Below are 18,008 nucleotides of genomic sequence, written 5' to 3'. Positions count from 1 at the left end.
GCAGACAAGTTCCATCCTGGCTAAAAATAGTGTACCCGGTATCGGTAGGTTGTGGTACACGTCTAGTGACGCAATTCGTGCTTTTCCTCCCCTTTTTTTTGGCGACGGAGTACTTTGACCTTTTCTATACCGAGCCCACTCGTTTAATCACGTTTATGTTCTCTTTACTCACGAGGCATTAACGTGGTTGTAGCATACTCTGTACGGGGAGAACTATTTGGACCGGCCCGAGGGGCTGATGGCGGGGGACATGGGGGGGGGGGGTAGTTGTTGTTGAAGAGAAAATGCAGCATGAGGAAGAAAAGGGATTATCGGTTGTCCAGAGAGAAGGTTCCGGTGTGTACGTGCACGGGCCAGCCGAAGGGGGCTGGAGGACAGGGGGGTGGCGGGGATTAACGGCTGGGTCAGGGGGAGGAAGCAGCACGGATGACTCAATGTGCTGTTGATACTGTGTGTGTGTGTTTGTGTGTGTGTATATATTGCGTGCGCAGAAGAGAGTGTATGAGAAGGGTTTTCTAAAAATGCTCGCACGCGCACGTCCCCCACACAGATGTCCTGGCCCTCAACCCCACCGCGGCCATGTTGTGACATTCGAGGTGAAACATGGTCCGTTTGTCGACCCTCCCCCCCTTATTTAACTTAAAGTTAACTCACACCGAAATGCACACACATTCGAGTTATAATACACCTGTTAACCCCACAACACACAACTTCCCCACGGCCTAATGGTTACTCGTGTACACACACACACAGTCACCCCCACACACACACGCACACACTTCCCAGTCATGACTGAATGACGGCAGGTCGCTATGGAAACTGCGTTACGCTCCGGGCGGCCGGAGGAGACAACAAGAGCGCGAGGAGACTCGTTTCAGTCTTCATTTCAGCACCACGCGAGCTCCTGGACAGCGCCCGGATGGACTCGCGCACACAGATTCTATAGCCTCGCGCGCATTTAGAGAGTGATAGAGCTGCATCAGCACCGAGTCTTAACCCGAGCGTGTCTGTGTGTGTGTGTGTGTGTGTGTGTGTGTGTAGGGACATCGAGAGAGCCACGTTCAACAGACACGCTTAGTTCCGCCGAGAGCCGGGCTCTCCCTCCGATGCCACAGCAACAGGTAAGAAAACCCTGCGAAGTCTACTTTGTGCACGTGTGTGCGTGTGTGTGTGTGTGGTCGCATGGAGTTCACACGCCGGTGTTTAATGTGTTTTTAATCCCGTCCGCTCACTCGTGCCTCTGCCCTTTCTGTCCGCCACAGGCGCCTAATTGCGGTTAATTGCCCTCACCTGTCTCAGGAGTGGCGCGTGATTAGGTGATGAACACCGGGCTCGGGGTCGCTTCCAAGTGCAGTGTTTTTAGGTAGCGGAACAGAAGGCACACAACTATACCTCCAGTGTGGTTATTTTATGTTTTTACCCTGTCGGGACACAGATTTATAATATATATATATATATATATATTTTAAACAACATTGCAATAGGGCAGCACAACACACATTGAGTTGTTGTCTTCTATTTACTTTTTAAGTGCATGCATAGAGAGAGAGAAATACAAGTGTGTGTCTGTCTATATATATATAGTATATAGTATTTTTTTGGAAATATATAGTATATAGCTTTTGCCTATATATAGCAAATACATAGTATGTACAAAAACATATGTATAGCACAATAATAATAAATAACAACAAGTCAGGGACAAACAGGGCTATTCTGGTTTCATCTGGAGTTTTCTTGACACAAACATGACTATCTTGTGCATATATGAAGATGTTATACACAAGAGACAAAAAACATACCTTTACAGAACACATTTGTTTGTGTTTGTTTACATCAGACCCTCCGTGGCCGTATGTGCTGGGTTCACAGAGGCTGTAGATTATGTGTCGAGCTGAGCCGATACGCCTGGATGAGTCACTCAGGCTGCAAGTTTGCAGAAGAGGGAAAGGGGAGGGGAAGAGGAGGAGGAGGAGGGGGAGGAGGTCCCGCAGTGCATCCTCCACATTGTTCCGTACCACCATGTGTCGACACCTCGGGCTCCGGATGTGTGATGTGCAACTTAAAGTTCACCTCGTCAAAGAGTGAGAGACGTCTCAGATCTGGAGGAAGCTTTGTGTTCTCTCACTCAACTTCTTCGTCTTCGCTCGGTTCTTCTTCTCTTTGTACCCCCCTCCCGTGAACACAGAGGTTGTCTCCCGCAGCGTTACAGAGGCTAAAGGTAAAGCTCTTCAGTTGTTGTTAAATTGTGGTATATACGACGTGGGTTGGACTTTTGTATTTGTTTTTAAATCACTCCCTGCGGTAGATAGTTTGTGGTTATCACAGAGTATAAAGCTCTTTGTTGTCAAACCAGAAAGCATCCCATTACTGCTCATTAGAATCAAAATGTTTACCCCGCTGTTTTTGACAAATCATAGCAATCAGCGGCGTTCAGCCGCAGGCTCGCAGCTCTGACTGACATCTATTGATTAAAGAAAACAATAGACCATTATGGGCGCGCGCGCTCCCTCAAACACTCACTCACACAACAGAGGCTCGGTTCTGAAAATGTCGTTTGGTTTATTGGGAAAACATGTCCAGTGTGTGTGAGATTGATTGATGGAGTCTGGATGGCGTGCGTCTAACCGCCACACGTGAGCGCCAAACAAACGGAATTGCCTTGATATTAAATCCCACTTTGTTCCAATTTGTGTAACAGTTTATAAAAGGTGTCGTACAAACGCCCGCACGCACTCAAGCAAATGTGTGCTCGGGTCTTTGTTTGTTGTGCGTTCAAATCGTGCGCCGCACACACACACACACACACACACACACACACACACGCCACGAGAAAACAAACAAACAGATGTGTGCCTTTAATGGTTGACGTCGGTGTGATTAATGCAGTCTGCCGGTGGTGACTCATTCAGATTCACCCTTGCTCCTGTGGAGGAACCAATCAATAAACAACGATTTGCAATGCCTCCGCAAGCCATTATTACCTTCGCATTGGAAATGCGGAAGGTTATGTTTTGATCGCTGTGTATTTATTTATTTTATTTATTTATTTATTTGTATGCGTGTTACTCGCATAACTCAAAAAGTATTAAACCGAATCGCATGACATTTGGTGGGATGATTGGTTATTATCCGGGGACCATTTGATTCGATTTTGGGATCGATCGGGTCAAAGGTCAAGGTCATGAAAAGGTCGAAATCTTCTTTTTACCATAGCGCGGTCAATTTTTATCCAATTGGCAACTAATGCCAACATTTTCATAATTCAATGCCCAATCTTGTGATATGCGAAGGTATGCGCTCTACCGAGTGCCCGTTCTAGTTTTAATTGTTAGCATTATGATAGCAGCGCTTTCGTAAAAATAAACTATTATTCTTATAACAATCTTTATCTTTTTTATCATACGGGCATTTTTTGTTATTCCGCGTGCGTTTTAAAAATAATCGGATCTGATAGAGCGCAAATAAAAGGACCGCGTGATGTAAAAGTGTCGGATGGGAAACCGTGTAAAGTATCCGATCAGACTCGTCCACTTAGTTTGTGTTTGATCTGGTGGAAGACTCTTTATGCGAAGCACTTCTGCTCCATGTGTCCGCTTGTCAACACAGCAGTCGCATTAGCATCGTGGGAAAAGCTGTCAGCCAAGCTGTGACTCGCACGCAGCAGACTGGCATAGAGCGTGAGCGCGTGCTAAGTGTGTGTGTGTGTGTGTGTGTGAGAGAGAGAGTCGAACACACGGCCCAGTGTGTAATGTCGTAACACGCTCTCCTCGTCCTTCTCCCCTCCAGGGCAGCAGCATGTCTGAAACCAAATCCAATCAGCGGTTCCACAGTCTGAACGCCGAGCAGGTGGAGGTCCTCCACCAGGTGCTGTCGGAGGCGGTGCCGATCCACGGCCGCGGGAACTTCCCCACGTTGGAGCTGCGTCCGCGCGACATCATCATCGCCGTGCGGGCCCGGCTGCAGCAGCAGGGCATCGCCGTGAGAGACGTCCGCCTCAACGGCTCCACGGCTAGCCACGTCCTGGTGAGGGACAACGGGAGCAGCTACAAGGACCTGGACATCATCTTCGGGGTGGAGCTGCCCAGCCAGGAGGAGTTCCAGGTACCACATCACTGTAATAAGAGGATGTCACGTAATAAGACGAGAGCAATTCAGTTCAATCCCCTTTGACCGGCAGGGAGTCCCTCCTACCTCGAGGGCGTTGCAGTAATGCTCTTTTTGTTGTTGTTTTTTTATTATTATGATGATGTTATTGCAATCATCATTTAAATGTAAATTGTAGAACATGATACCATTGGGATGAATCACTGGCTTCCATATTCTTTAGCTGCGTTATACAGAAACAGTTCATTGATACAAGGATAAACTGCACTCTATTATTACTATTATCTTTATTTAAAAGGGACAGTTAAAACAAAAATGTCCCCATTTGATGCACTGTACCAGATTGTAGATACAGCTAATTACCTTCGCATTGAAAATGCGGAAGGTTATGTTTTGATCGCCGTGTATTTATTTATTTATTTGTATGCATGTTACTCGCATAACTCAAAAAGTATTAAACCGAATCGCATGAAATTTGGTGGGATGATTGGTTATTATCCGGGGACCATTTGATTCGATTTTGGCATCGATCGGGTCAAAGGTCAAGGTCAAGGTCATGAAAAGGTCAACATCTTCTTTTTACCATAGCGCGGCCAATTTTTATCCAATTGGCATGCAACTAATGCCAACATGTTCATAATTCAATGCCCAATCTTGTGATATGCGAAGGTATGCGCTCTACCGAGTGCCCGTTCTAGTTTTCATCTGTAGTCCCTTGGCAGACCATAATACACATAAAACAATAGCAACCAGTCCAGGATAAGACACGACAAAAGTGTATGTGGTGAGAAGAACACACAATACACACACATAGTGTGACTGTGGCTGTCACCTTGTTGACCTTTTCTCTTTCGCAGGTGATCAAGGAGTCCGTGCTGGGCTGCCTGCTGGACTGCCTCCCCGCCGGGGTCAACAGGGAGCGGATCAGCAGCGACACCATGAAGGAGGCCTACGTCCAGAAAATGGTGAAGGTGTTCAACGAGCACGACCGCTGGAGCCTCATCTCCCTCTCGAACAACAGCGGCAAAAACCTGGAGCTCAAGTTCGTGAGCACGCTGAGGCGGCAGTTTGAGTTCAGCGTCGACTCCTTCCAGATCATTCTGGATCGTCTCCTCGAGTCCTACATGCAGCAGGAGTCCCGGCCAAGACGCGACACGGTCGACCTCGAGGGCCAGAAGGCAGAGAATCAGAATAAAGACTCTCCAGAAACAGAGAAGCCCTCCGCTAGAGACGTGTCCAACAACGAGGGGCAGACGAGAGACGAGGTGCACGAGAAGGAGTCCCAGACGGAAGCTGAACATGCAAACCAGACGAAACTCTCCCAAGTCGAAAAGGACGAGCGAGTGAAAACACCCGTGGAGCTCAAAGAAGCGTCGGAACACGAAGAAACCTTCAGCGGGACGGAGTTCTCCGACCAGACGTCTCCCAACCTTTCGCCAGAAGCTGAACCGCCGAGTCGGATTGAGCTGAGACGCGATCCGGAGCTCTCGGATGAGACCGAGTGCCCACAGGAGGTAGAACAGTCGGAGCAAAGCCAGCCCCGCGATGACCAGCAGGCGGAACGTTCAGATCCCAAACCGCTCGAGGAGGAACAATCCGACCGCACGAAGCCCCCCGACGACCAGGAAGTCCTCGCAGAGCAGACGGCGCCGTCCGAACCGCCAGAAACCTCAAGCGAGACCCAGACGGAGTCTCTGAACCTGCCAGAGGGACGTCACGGCAGCGAGGATCAGAGCAGCGGCGAGGAAGATGAAACGGACTCGATCGCATCTGCGCACGCGAAGACGGAGTCGCAGTCGGCAGATGAAAGAAAAGTCGAAACGGACGTCGGCGGAAAAAACGAGACGGAAAGAAGTGAGACGACGGAAGAGATTTTAGAAAGCGCAGAAGACACGCCGGGCGTCCGTTGTTCCTGCTCCGCCTCCTCGGCGGCGCTCACACGAGATACACCGGAGGCTCTCGGCGCGTTGCGCGAAGACGAAACCCCGAACGCACTCGCCGCCGCCGGCGGCCCTCCAGACACTCAGGATGTTCTCCGCGCGCCGCCCGGCCTTGTTTCTGACAAAAAGACCTCCTGCTCCGCCTCGTGTAAGGCCTCCGAGAGACTCTCTCGCATGGTGGTGCTCAAACACGCCTCCCCCAAACCGCCCCGCAGGATGTGCAGGAAGTCGAGCCCCAATCCCAGCCCGGTCTCCCAAAGCGAATCCGTCCTCGATCCGAACCCCGAGCCGGAGATCGATTTTAACCCGAAGCCGACCGGTTCGGACCCCGCGGCCGCCCCGACGACCGGCGCCTCGACTGACACGAACCCCGGTACCGAACCCGCCCCGTCCCGTGACCCGGACCGCGCCTCGTTCCCTCGGCCGACCACGGAGACGAGTCTCCGGAGCTCAGGAGAGACGCCGTCGAGCTCCGAACCTCTCGACTCCGGTGCTGAGCTCAGTGACGAAGAGGAGGACGTGGAACCGGGGAGCCGGCCGGCGGACTCGGATCCGCCGAGCGACGGCCCGCCCTCCTCTCCCCGCCGCGCCGGCACCCCCGTTTCCTCTCTCTCGCCTCCTGTGCTGAGTGTTTCCCCTCCCTGCTTCACTCCCTCGCCCCCCAGCCTCAGCCCTCCCCCTTGTCTGACTCCTCCCCCTCACTGCCTCTCATCCGGCGTCAGCCCGACGTCCTCCGGCCTCGGCTCGCCTCCCTACCTCCCCCCTCCCCCGCTGAGCCTCAGCCCCCCTCTCCTCTCCCCGCCGGTGGAGCCGGAGGACCTCGCAGCTCCGGTGTCTCCAGACACGGAGCCCTCGATGGCGAACGGAGGCCCCGAGGAGCAGATCGAAGACTCCTCCCCTCGGCCGGGATCTCCTCGCCGACAGTCGGAGGAGGAGGAGAAGGAGCGACAGCGCATCTCGCCCGCGGCGTTCCAGATCACAATCCCGAGCTCCGCCGCGTGCGTCCCGCCTCGCTCTCGGCCCGAGCGCCCGGGGGAACCGTCCCCTCCGGAAGCCGACGCGGCGTCCGGCGGTTCCGCGCGCGAGAGCGAAGAGGCCCCCGCGGCCCCCGCGGTCGCGCCCGAACAGAGCGCCGCCCCCCGGGCTTCGGGCTCGGTCGCCGCCGTCGAGGTCCTGGCGGAGAGCATGTACGGCGACTTCGAGGCGGCCATGGACCACCTGCGCAACCGCCTGATCGCCACCAGGAACCCCGAGGAGATCCGAGGCGGCGGCCTGCTGAAGTACAGCAACCTGCTGGTGAGGGACTACCGGCCGGCCAGCGAGACGCAGATCAAGACGCTGGAGCGCTACATGTGCTCGCGCTTCTTCATCGATTTCCCCGACGTGCAGGAGCAGCAGAGGAAGATCCTGTCCTACCTGAAGAACCACTTCATCGGCGAGGAGAGGAGCAAGTACCAGTTCCTGATGACGCTGCGGCGCGTGGTCGACGACAGCACCGTGTGCCTGATGGGACACGAGCGGCGCCAGAGCCTGAACATGATCACGGTGCTGGCGCTGAGGGTTCTGGGAGAGCAGAACATCATCCCCAACACGGACCACGTGACGTGCTTCTACCAGCCGGCGCCGTACCTGGCCGACCACAGCGCCCCCTACCTGCCGGAACCCAGCTACTGCAGCTACTACATCCCCCAGGGGGGGTCCACTCTGCTCTACCAGCCGTACCCCTTACACCTGCACACACAGACTGGACTGGTCTGACACACACACACACACACACACGCACACACACACAGACGCGGAATCATGCAAAACACACAATCACAGCCAGAAGAAGGTGCTTCTCACGAGGAGAGAGGGAAATATAATCCATTGATAAACTGTTTGGTCTATAATAGACCTCTGGGGGTGGGATTGAGTGGGTCTCTGTACGGTTCTGATATGATTATATGTAATTATCTGGGCTTTGTGGGAAGATAATAATTTTTCCGATTATGTCAGAATTCCAGAAAAATGCTTTCTGCACTGCATGAGTCATAAAGCCCTTTGGTCTCCACAGGGAAACCAGCTGTGCTGTTGACGTCCACACACACACACACACACACACGAAACTCACCCTTCCAGGTTCTCGTACGCTCTCTTCATGTTCTTGCCGTGTTGTTCTCGATGGGTCAGAACGTGGACCTTGCCTGTGGTTGGTGTCGTGCATGGATACATTAGGACTGTTCTCTCACTGCCAAATACTGTGTGACGACGACGCTTCTTAAACTGTTTGATGTCACTTTGTTGATCCTTTACTGAAGAGTGTATTCTGAGAAAAAAAAAAGAAATACCGAGGGACAAGTCTACCAATGTGTACACACACTGTATGCTGTACACACACACACACACACACAGTTAGACAATGCATGATGCGTATATAGATCACATCCTATAAAGTCAACGCAAAGGTTTTTAATTTAATAAGAATCAATCTATTTTTGCAAGACTTTCCAAGGTAACACTAAACAGACCGGGTCGCCCCGAGGCCTTCGCAGCGCGTCGAGGCACGCCGCCTCGTCTTCAGGTACATCGTGTGATGAAGATGTCGTGCTTGGTCCTTTTCTGTGTGATCACGTGAAGTACTGTGTCGCATTGAAGTTAAAAAAATCCTTTGGAATCCAAGCAAAACTGACCAAAGAAGACGGCTCGGTAGGGAAACCAAGTGCCTCAATGTGAGACGTCACCGGCATGTCTTCATCTGCTGCACCGGGGCCGTTAACGGGGTGGGCCTGTGGGGGGTCATATGGGGGGGCCTGTGGGGGGGGCTATGGGGGGTCCTATGGAGGGTCCTGTGGGGGCCTATGGGTGGGTCCTATGGAGGGCCCTATGGGGGCCTATGGGTGGGTTCTATGGGTGAGCCTGTGGGGGTCATGTGGGGGCCTATGGAGGGTCCTGTGGGGGCCTATGGGTGGGTTCTATGGGGGCCTATGGGTGGGTTCTATGGGGGTCCTATGGAGGGTCCTGTGGGGGGGCCTATGGGTGGGTCCTATGGAGGGTCCTGTGGGGGGCCCTATGGGGGGTCCTATGGGTGGGGCCTATGGGGGGTCCTATGGAGGGTCCTGTGGGGGGCCCTATGGGGGGTCCTATGGGGGGGCCTGTGGGGGGTCCTATGGGTGGGTTGAGTGTCTAGCTGTTGAACCCCTGTTTCTGCTGCCCGTTTGGATGTGTTCTTTAATGTCGTCCTTGTGTTGTATTATTCATGTGTACGGTTTGATAAAATAAAGGGGAAAAACTCAACAAACCTTCAGAAAATGTAATTATTTCCAAAGCCCCCCCCCCCCCTTGCTTACGTATCCTCCCTATGATTGCGCTTCTGCAATGATCCACTTATCCGCGACCGTCAAAAATCACGCCGGGCCTCTTATCGCAAATCAACTGTCCTTCAGACGCTTTGGACCCGGATGACGCACGGGCCGTACGCACCACGTGTGTGTGTGGGGGGGGGGGGGGGGGGGGAGACTAAAATGACGGGTCGGGGAGTTTGTGTGCGTGTGTGTGTGTACGTGTGTGTGTGTGTGTGCGTGCTTCAGATGGGAATATGTGCAGAGGCGGCATCAGGTGGTACTCTCCTCCGCCGGGTAATTGAAGAGGCCTCGTATAATGAAACAATAGGGCTCCCTCCTGATACTTCCACATCGCCTCCATCTTCTCCTCCCACTTCACCGCCACTGATATAAGTCATGGGCACAAGGTGGTGGTGGGGGGGGGGGGTCATTTGATGGCAGGTTTACTTGGCGAAGTCACGCACATCATCTATTTACACACACTGCAGGAGGAGGAGGAGGAGGAGGAAGAGGAGGAGGAGGAGACCGTGTGATCTAATAGGGTCCGTGTGTCAGACCTCTGAGACACTCTTGTCCACTGGGGGGGGGGGGGGGGAGTTTCCATAGAGACGGAGACGGGCGAGCGAGGTGGGCGGAGAGCACGACGAGAGACGGGGAAGACCCACACTGTGAAATGAGGGGGTGAGAGACAAAGCACAATGAAAAAGGGAGAGAGAGAGAGAGAGTGATGGATGGATGGATTGATGTGTGTGTGTGTGTGTGTGGGGGGGGGGGGGGTGATGATGGCTAAAGCGAGGAGAGAGGAGCAGAGGGGAGCGTGGGAGGTCGTCAGGCCTTCAGTCACTGAGGTGGCCGCAGTGACGGCAGCAGCAGCGACGCTGAGAGCAGAGCGCACGTGCACGTGCACGTGCACGAGCACAACGATTTTGCTAATGGCCCTCAGAAAAAAGAGAACATCACCCACACATCCCCCCTCTCTCTCTCTCTCTCTCTCTCTCTCTCTCCCTGTCGCGTGCCCTATAGCTGACAGCTTTTATTCGACCATCAAGTCTTTCTTATCTCAGACTTCCACGTCTGCAAAACAAATAAAACAAACAAGAATAAAAACAAGCCTCTGCAGTAAAAATGAAAGAAAAATCATAAAGTTTAGAGACCGATCTAAAGGGCGTCCACATGAACCCCCTCCTCTAAAGAGAGAGACATGTTTATTGAAGGCAGGGTGGAAGTCATGAAGCTCTTATAATATAAGCCATCCTTCACGAGGGGTGACGCTCCACGACGTTCACTCTGCATCTCTCTTTTTGTCTTCTTCTGTTTCTCTTGTTCACAACAACCTCCCCTTCACCCTCCTTAACCTGCACCACCCACGTCCTCCACCCCCCCCCCACACACACACACACACACACTGCGTGCCTCCCACCCACCTGCTTTCTTGACTGCTATGACTCAGTCCTCTTCCAGCTGAGGGTGCAAGAGGATAAAAACCTGCATGATAAACCGGAAAAGCATTTTAAAGCGGCATCTTTAGTTCTGATGCTAACCACACACACACACACACACACATGCACACACACACACACATGCACACACCACTTTCTCACTGAAGCTGACGCACTCTTACTTCATTCTGCTAAATCATCCTTAACAGCAACATTTGGAAGGAATGCACGGATACGTTTCATAAATATATCTTTCCATTCCTCTAGAAGTGTGTCGTCACGACTACCGGGACACGGCTGGGTGATCTCTGGTGATCTCTTAGTGGTGATCTACAGTGATCTCTGGTGATCTGTTAGTAGTGATATCTGGTGATCTCCAGTGATCTCTGGTGATCTGTTAGTAGTGATCTCTGGTGATCTCTGGTGATCTTTTAGTAGTGATCTCTAATGATCTCTTATTCGTGATATCTAGTGATCTCTTAGTCATGATATCTGGTGATCTTTAGTGATCACTTAAAGGTGATCTCTATATGATCTCTTAAATGTGATCTTGTAGTGGTGATCTCCAGTGATCTCTAGTGATCTCTTGGTGGTGATCTCTTAGGATTGACCTCTTAGTGGTGATCTATAATGATCTCTTAGAAGTGATCTCTAATGATCTCTCTTAGTAGCGATCTCTGGTGATCTCTTAGTAGTGATATCTTGTGATATATATATGATCTCTTAAAGGTGATCTCTTATTAGTGATATCTAGTGATCTCTTAGTAGTGATCTCTGGTGATCTCTTAGTAGTGATCTCTTAGTAGTGATATCTAGTGATCCCTTAGTTGTGTAGTGATCTCTAGTGATCTTAGTATCTTAGTAGTGATCTCTTGTGATCTCTTAGTAGTGATCTATGGTGATCTCTTAGTAGTGATCTCTTAGTAGTGATATCTAGTGATCCCTTAGTTGTGTAGTGATCTCTAGTGATCTTAGTATCTTAGTAGTGATCTCTTAGTAGTGATATCTAGTGATCCCTTAGTTGTGTAGTGATCTTAGTATCTTAGTAGTGATCTCTTGTGATCTCTTAGTAGTGATCTATGGTGATCTTTAGTGATCACTTAAAGGTGATCTCTTAGTGGTGATATCTGGTGATCTCTAGTGATTTCTTTTCGTGATCTCTAGTGATCTCTGGTGATCTCTTAGTAAAGACGTGCTGACCCCGGTACCGGTAGACCTTGAGGGATGGAACCCGTGACTCCCGTTGGTTTTAATGGCCGCCCCCTCACCTCTTCTCTCTCGACGGACTCAACCCGGAACTCGTGACTCTGAGCGCGGCGGTCCAAGAACACTGAGCGGTGACGCGGCCCGTGGAGCGCGGGGACTTCACTGAGGCTCCGTGAACTACAGGCGCTGCATAATGGATCATATCGATGACATCACACAGACGTGAGATGACATCACCAGAGATCAATCAGGGGTCAGAACATACATGGAGAACTACACATTCACTTTGGAGACTACAAGTCAGTTTGTCTGTTTATTTGTACGCTTTATAGAGCTTTTACTTTTTAGACCCTTATTCTCTGGTCCCTCGCTCTTCATGGGACACAGATTGTTGTTGTTTTTGTTGTTGTTGTTGTGAATCAATGAAACCAGAGCCTGACATCAGCTGCGTCAGAGATGAAACTCATCTGTGTGTATGTGTGCTATGCTGCATGTTTGATGGTGTTTGAGGAAAGGAGGGGGGGGTGATGTTGATGTGTGTGTGTGTGTGTAGTGTGTGTGGTGTGTGTGTGTGTGTGTGTGTACACTGATTGACGTCACAGACGCCCACTCATTTCCATCTCTTCTGCGTGCGTGCAGAGAATAGATCCACATCTGCATCCAGAGCTCTCCTCCTCCTCCTCCTTCTCCCCCCCTCTCCCCTCCTCACCTCCCGGTACTCTCTCCTCCTCCTCCTCCTCCTCCTCCTCCTCTCCCTCTCACCCTGCCTCTTCCCATTCACTCGCTCTCGCGCATCTCACCCCTGGAGGGTGCAGCCAGATAACCCTGTAAGACCCAAGCATATAAATAATATCTAAAACTTGTTGTAAGAGTCTTCTGATGCAGATAATGAAGGATTAATTTAAAAAAAATGTTTTTGTACGTTTTTAGGGAAACGTTGTAATATTGCAACGTTGGGCCTAGTTGGTAGCAGAATTTCAGCCAGCGAGACCGGTCCCGGGGCATAGTCAGTTTAGTTGGTTGGCTTGTGTTGGTTCGCTCAATGTCCTTATTGTCATCATCCTCAGTTGGACAATCAGTGGGTCTCTTATTCTCTTTTTCCACTTCCTCATCACTCGAATCACTGGTGTCTGATTCCATCTCAACATCGCTCTCTCCATTTTGGACAGCCTCAATGACATCCTGGATTCTGAAGAAAGCTCTCCTTGCTGGTGGCATTCTGAAATGGAAACAATAGTTCGAGAATGTTCAAGTATAACTAATTCCAATGCAAATTAATCCTTTTCAGGCAATACACTCCACTGATGGCACACAATTCTGTCTGGCTAACCTAAAGTGCTCTCTACTTACATTTACAAAAGGAAAATACAACCCCCCCAGAACTCTTACATCCCCATATTCCAGAACATTTACACCTCTCCCTGAACAATGCATTATAAATGCAACCACCACATTCCACAACATTTACACCTCTCCCTGACCAATGCAAAATACATGCAACTCCCACATTCCAAAACATTTACAACTTGTCCCTGAACAACCATCCTCCAAAGCATTCTACACACATTATCTGGTTTGTGTAACAGGGAGATATTTGGGCAAACCAACAAAGTCCAGATTAAAAAAACAGTTGACTATATCTCACTGCGAACATAGAAATAACATAGGGTTTGGGTTACCCTAACCCATTTAGAATTATTCAAATATGGTCTAAACTTAAAATTATAACAAATAACCCTTTTGTAAAGTGTGAATCATCAAATAAATTATATTTATCCTGTATCTGAACATCCGAGAAGTGGAATGTCTCCATGTAGTGTGCAAGGTGCACCTGCTATTTTAGCTACCATTTTCACCCAACGTTGTAAAATTACAACAATGACATAACAAGCTGAAAATCTAATGTGATGCATTAATTCCACAATAACTTAGTATTTACATGAACTACATATTCTAACAATCACCCAAAAAAATATTTCATGGAATTTACTTACTTCAATGTTGATATAACCAGTTGAATGAAACGGAGATGTGCTTCCGGGAAAGTTTGCAGGTAGAGTGAGTTCATGGCCTTATGGCCACACCTATATACACATTTACAATCCAATGGCATTGCAAGGCAAGACAATAGGACCCATTGACTATGTAAATATGGTCTTTCCCCAAAAAACGTTTTTGCAAATGTGTTTTTTAGAGAGATAAAAGTGACGTTGTAATATTACAATGAGGGGTCTTACAGGGATAAACAAGGAACAACAGAAACAGTTTAAGACAATCAACTTCCTCCTCGAGAACCTCTGAACATCTGCTCATGTTCAGGCCTCACGAGGTCTGTGTGTGTGTGTGTGGGGGGGGGGGGGCGGGGGGGGGGAGACTTGTGTACCTGTGAGCGACGTGTGCATGTATTGTCCCAGTGCTCCACGTGTGTCTGCACGGTGGAGCAAAGTGTGACGCTCGTTCCACACACACACACACACACACACACACACACACACACACACATTCACCCAGCCGGTAACCCTGGTAACGACAGGACATCATCTAAATCAATTCCGCGTAAAAGGTCATCCTCACCTTTTAGCACAGACACACACACTCACACACACACACACACACACCCACATACGTCTTCGTATCCACGCAACACACGGGAGGGTGTCGCTCACACACTCATTCACCCCAGATCCTCCGGAGAGATGTTGGAGTATGAATGAGGAGGTGCGGGGAGGAGACAGAGGAAGCGTGGGATGACAGAGTCGGAGAGACGCGCGTGTTTAAAAAAAGAGAAAAGAACGAAAGATGAGCTATTTCTGTCCATATAACCCCGTCAGAGAGAGGACGGGAGGAGCAGGCGCACTGGGGGCGATGCGCAAAGCTTTGGGGACAGAAGAAGAAGAAGAAGAAGAAGAAGAACATGAGAGGCAGGTGGCACCAAGAGAGATAGAACAATGTTAGAGTAATTAGACTTAGACTTAGACTTAGACTTTCTTTATTGTCATTGTTACAGAGAACACGTTCAAAGAACAACGAAATTGAGTAGCAGTCCCCTAGGTGCACTTCAATGTAAAAAAATAGGAGTACAACTAAAAAATAAGAATAAAAAACAAAATATGTACAGAATTATAACAGAAGTGAGTAAGAGGCATGTCAGTATTGTATACATGGTATACGAAGAATAGAAAAAAGACAACCTTATTTAAAGTGACTCGGCATTTAAAATATGTGCGAACAGTTGTAGTAAAATTCCAAGTGTACATTTGGGCATAAGGGCACATTTTTCCTGAGTGGGCATATGTTGTAATTGTTTTCACTTTTTCAATATTGCACATTTGTTCTGTATTGCACATGGTGTATTGCACATTATTTTGACAGATGCAGAGAGGTTCAGGGCCTGTTGAGCACAGTTATTGCTCTCGGATAAAAACTGTCCTTCAGTCTATTTGTTTTTGTGTTCATCGCTCTGTATCGTCTGCCTGAGCGCATGAGTTGAAAGTGGCAGTGTCCTGGGTGGGAGGGGTCTTTCAGGATGCTATGGGCTTTCTTCAGGCAGCGGGTGTTGTAGAGTTCAGTCAGGGCGGGGAGGGGGCATCCGATTATTTTCTGAGCGGTGTTCACGACCCTCTGGAGCGCCTTCCTCTCTGCAGCCGTGCAGCTCCAGAACCACACACAGATGCAGTATGTCAGGATGCTCTCAATATCTCTTATTATCTCTTCGGTGTCACAATGCCTCGGGGAGCACAGGCGCTATACGTCTGCGCGCGTGCGTGCGTGCCCCCCCCCCCCTCCCTCCTGGAACGAGTCAGATGGTTGATCACAGCAGACATGGATCAATGCACGGATCAATGGAGGCGGAAGAGGAGGAGGAGAAGAGGAGGAGGAGAGGAGGAGGAGGAGAGGAGGAGGAGGAGAGGAGAGCACGAGGGCCGCGCGCGGATGGAAGAAGAAAGACCACCGAAGAAACTTCTGTCTGATCAATAATGCATTTCCTCTTTTCAACCAATGGAGCTGGGTGCAGGGCTCTTAATCGAACCGTCTGCTGGAGTCCGGATTAAATCAAACAGATGATAAAAGAGGGGAGATGTGAAATATTATATTATATTATTTTATTTTAAAGGCCTGGAGGAGCCTTTCAATGATGAAGCCTGTGATCTGTCTCCTATTAGACATTGATCCTATGTCATGTGGCCCCGGGGCGTATAATATTAATAATAATTATTAAATAAAATAAGACTTTTAATTAGGGCTGTCAGCGTTAACGCGTTAATCTATGCGATTAATTTGGCCGCGTTAACGCACTAAAATATTTTAACGCAATTAACGCAACTTTGTTTACTTCCGGTGTTCGTTGAAGTTTTTACACTCAAACCGAGTGTCAAACCGCGGCAGTACGGTTTAACACTGTTTCCGTTTTTAAAACAATTATTTCTCCGCGAAAATAAGGAGCATAAATCAGTTTAAACTCGTGTATGAATCAGTCGCGTTTCCTCCTGCTCCTCCTTCCTCCCGTCTCCCCCTCCGATACACAGAGGAACGGAGGGCGACGTGTCGGGTGACACGGCGCGGAAAGAACTCGTCACACGAAACCTTCACCGTGATTGGTCAATCCGTTTGTCTGTCAACATTTTGGGAAGAAAACAACCAATGAACACTCAGTAAATCACAAGGACCTCCCACCTCACAGGTGAGGCTCTATAGCAGCCTGTCAGTCAGAGAGCAGAGAACACGGCACCAGGACAACTGAGCCTCATTGAATAGAGCTGAGATTGTTCTGGAATGTTTGATGTATAACACGTGGGGGTGTGTCATATGCAAACGCCTTTAAAAGGTGAATTTAAATTGTTTTGTAAAATGTATAAAATGCCCCCAGCCTCCAGAGGGTTAACGTGACATATTTGAATGTCAGTCAGTTACCAAGGCCACTGGTTCTGCTGTTCAATGTTAAAGATGACAGGACCAATGGGGTCTCAATATATTTTTTTTTTTTACTAATCTGATGTTTCACTGAAGAAACAATTTATCATCCACGATATTAAATACCTCGCTGGCACTTTATAGGTAGGAGCCTCTTTGAAACACAGCTCTGTGTGAAGTTTGGTCTTTAAAAAGAATGAACTTTTAACTTTTAACTTTTAATTGCGATTAATCGCGATTAATGAATTTCAAAATGTGCGATTAATTAGTTAATTTTTTTAAATCGATTGACAGCCCTACTGTTAATGTATCTGGTGGTAAAACGTTAAGATGAATCAAAGCTCCACGGGACAGAATCCCTCTGTTTGTTTACAGGAGCCTAAGATGAGGCAATGCCGCCATCTAGCGGTGGCGCGGCGCCACTGCACTCTGCACACACACACGCAACAAAATATATCGACAAAATGGAGCCCGTCGCTCGGCCATGACAATGCAGGTCAGAGGGGCTGCACACTGCTGCACCGTGGAGAAGGCCGGAAGTGATTCTTAAAGGTTAAACATACAATAAAAAGAGCAACTCACGGACAACCGGCAAAATCACAATCAGAAAAGGCTGCAGCAGTCACAATTAAATGTTATTTATTATGTATGTATTAAAGAGGGAATTCAAAATAGTTAGAATAATACGATTGCAAGCAACAAAAAAAGAAGGTAACTTGCACACATTCATACACGGCTGAGAAAAAGTAGACCCCATGTAGACCCCATGTAGACCCCATTTGGACCCCATTCCCTCCTGTGCTGGCTCCATAGATGCATTTCTACTCATCCCTGTTGCAGCTGCTAGACCAAATCGGTGCTATTTTGCGTGAGGGTTGAAGGGAATGTGGGTCGCAGGGGCTCGTGCTCGAGGTCACGCAGTTAAAATCATGTGGGACGCCTAGAGGGGGAATAAAGACGCCGTCGGCTCCTTAATCCTCTGCAGTGTGACTTCCCGTCTCTCCTCTGAAGGACGAGCGGAGAAAAGAGGGTGCACAGGCTTCATCTGGGGCCTTCAGATGAGTCAGAAGAAAGGGTGAATC

The 18,008-nt window shown here is 49.3% G+C and overlaps 1 protein-coding gene across 2 annotated transcripts; it reads left to right on the top strand.

The window, feature by feature from the left end:
* The first annotated feature begins 328 nt into the window (after positions 1-328).
* LOC130209999 (cell surface glycoprotein 1) lies at positions 329-8,795 on the top strand. 2 transcript variants are annotated; one of them, XM_056439980.1, is made up of 4 exons: positions 329-336; positions 1,042-1,121; positions 3,790-4,104; positions 4,965-8,795. In XM_056439980.1, exons 2-4 carry the CDS (start codon positions 1,107-1,109, stop codon positions 7,803-7,805), a joined length of 3,171 nt encoding a protein of 1,056 aa, XP_056295955.1. In that variant the 5' UTR covers positions 329-336; positions 1,042-1,106; the 3' UTR covers positions 7,806-8,795. The 2 variants fall into 2 exon arrangements, with proteins under 2 accessions (XP_056295955.1, XP_056295954.1); XM_056439979.1 differs by lacking the exon at positions 329-336 and having other exon boundaries at positions 551-1,121.
* Positions 8,796-18,008: the final 9,213 nt, after the last annotated feature.

Source organism: Pseudoliparis swirei, chromosome 19 (genome assembly GCF_029220125.1).
Source record: "Pseudoliparis swirei isolate HS2019 ecotype Mariana Trench chromosome 19, NWPU_hadal_v1, whole genome shotgun sequence".
NCBI lineage: Eukaryota > Metazoa > Chordata > Actinopteri > Perciformes > Liparidae > Pseudoliparis > Pseudoliparis swirei.
Note: the sequence above shows the minus strand (reverse complement) of the source record. Positions and strands in the feature narration are given on the sequence as shown.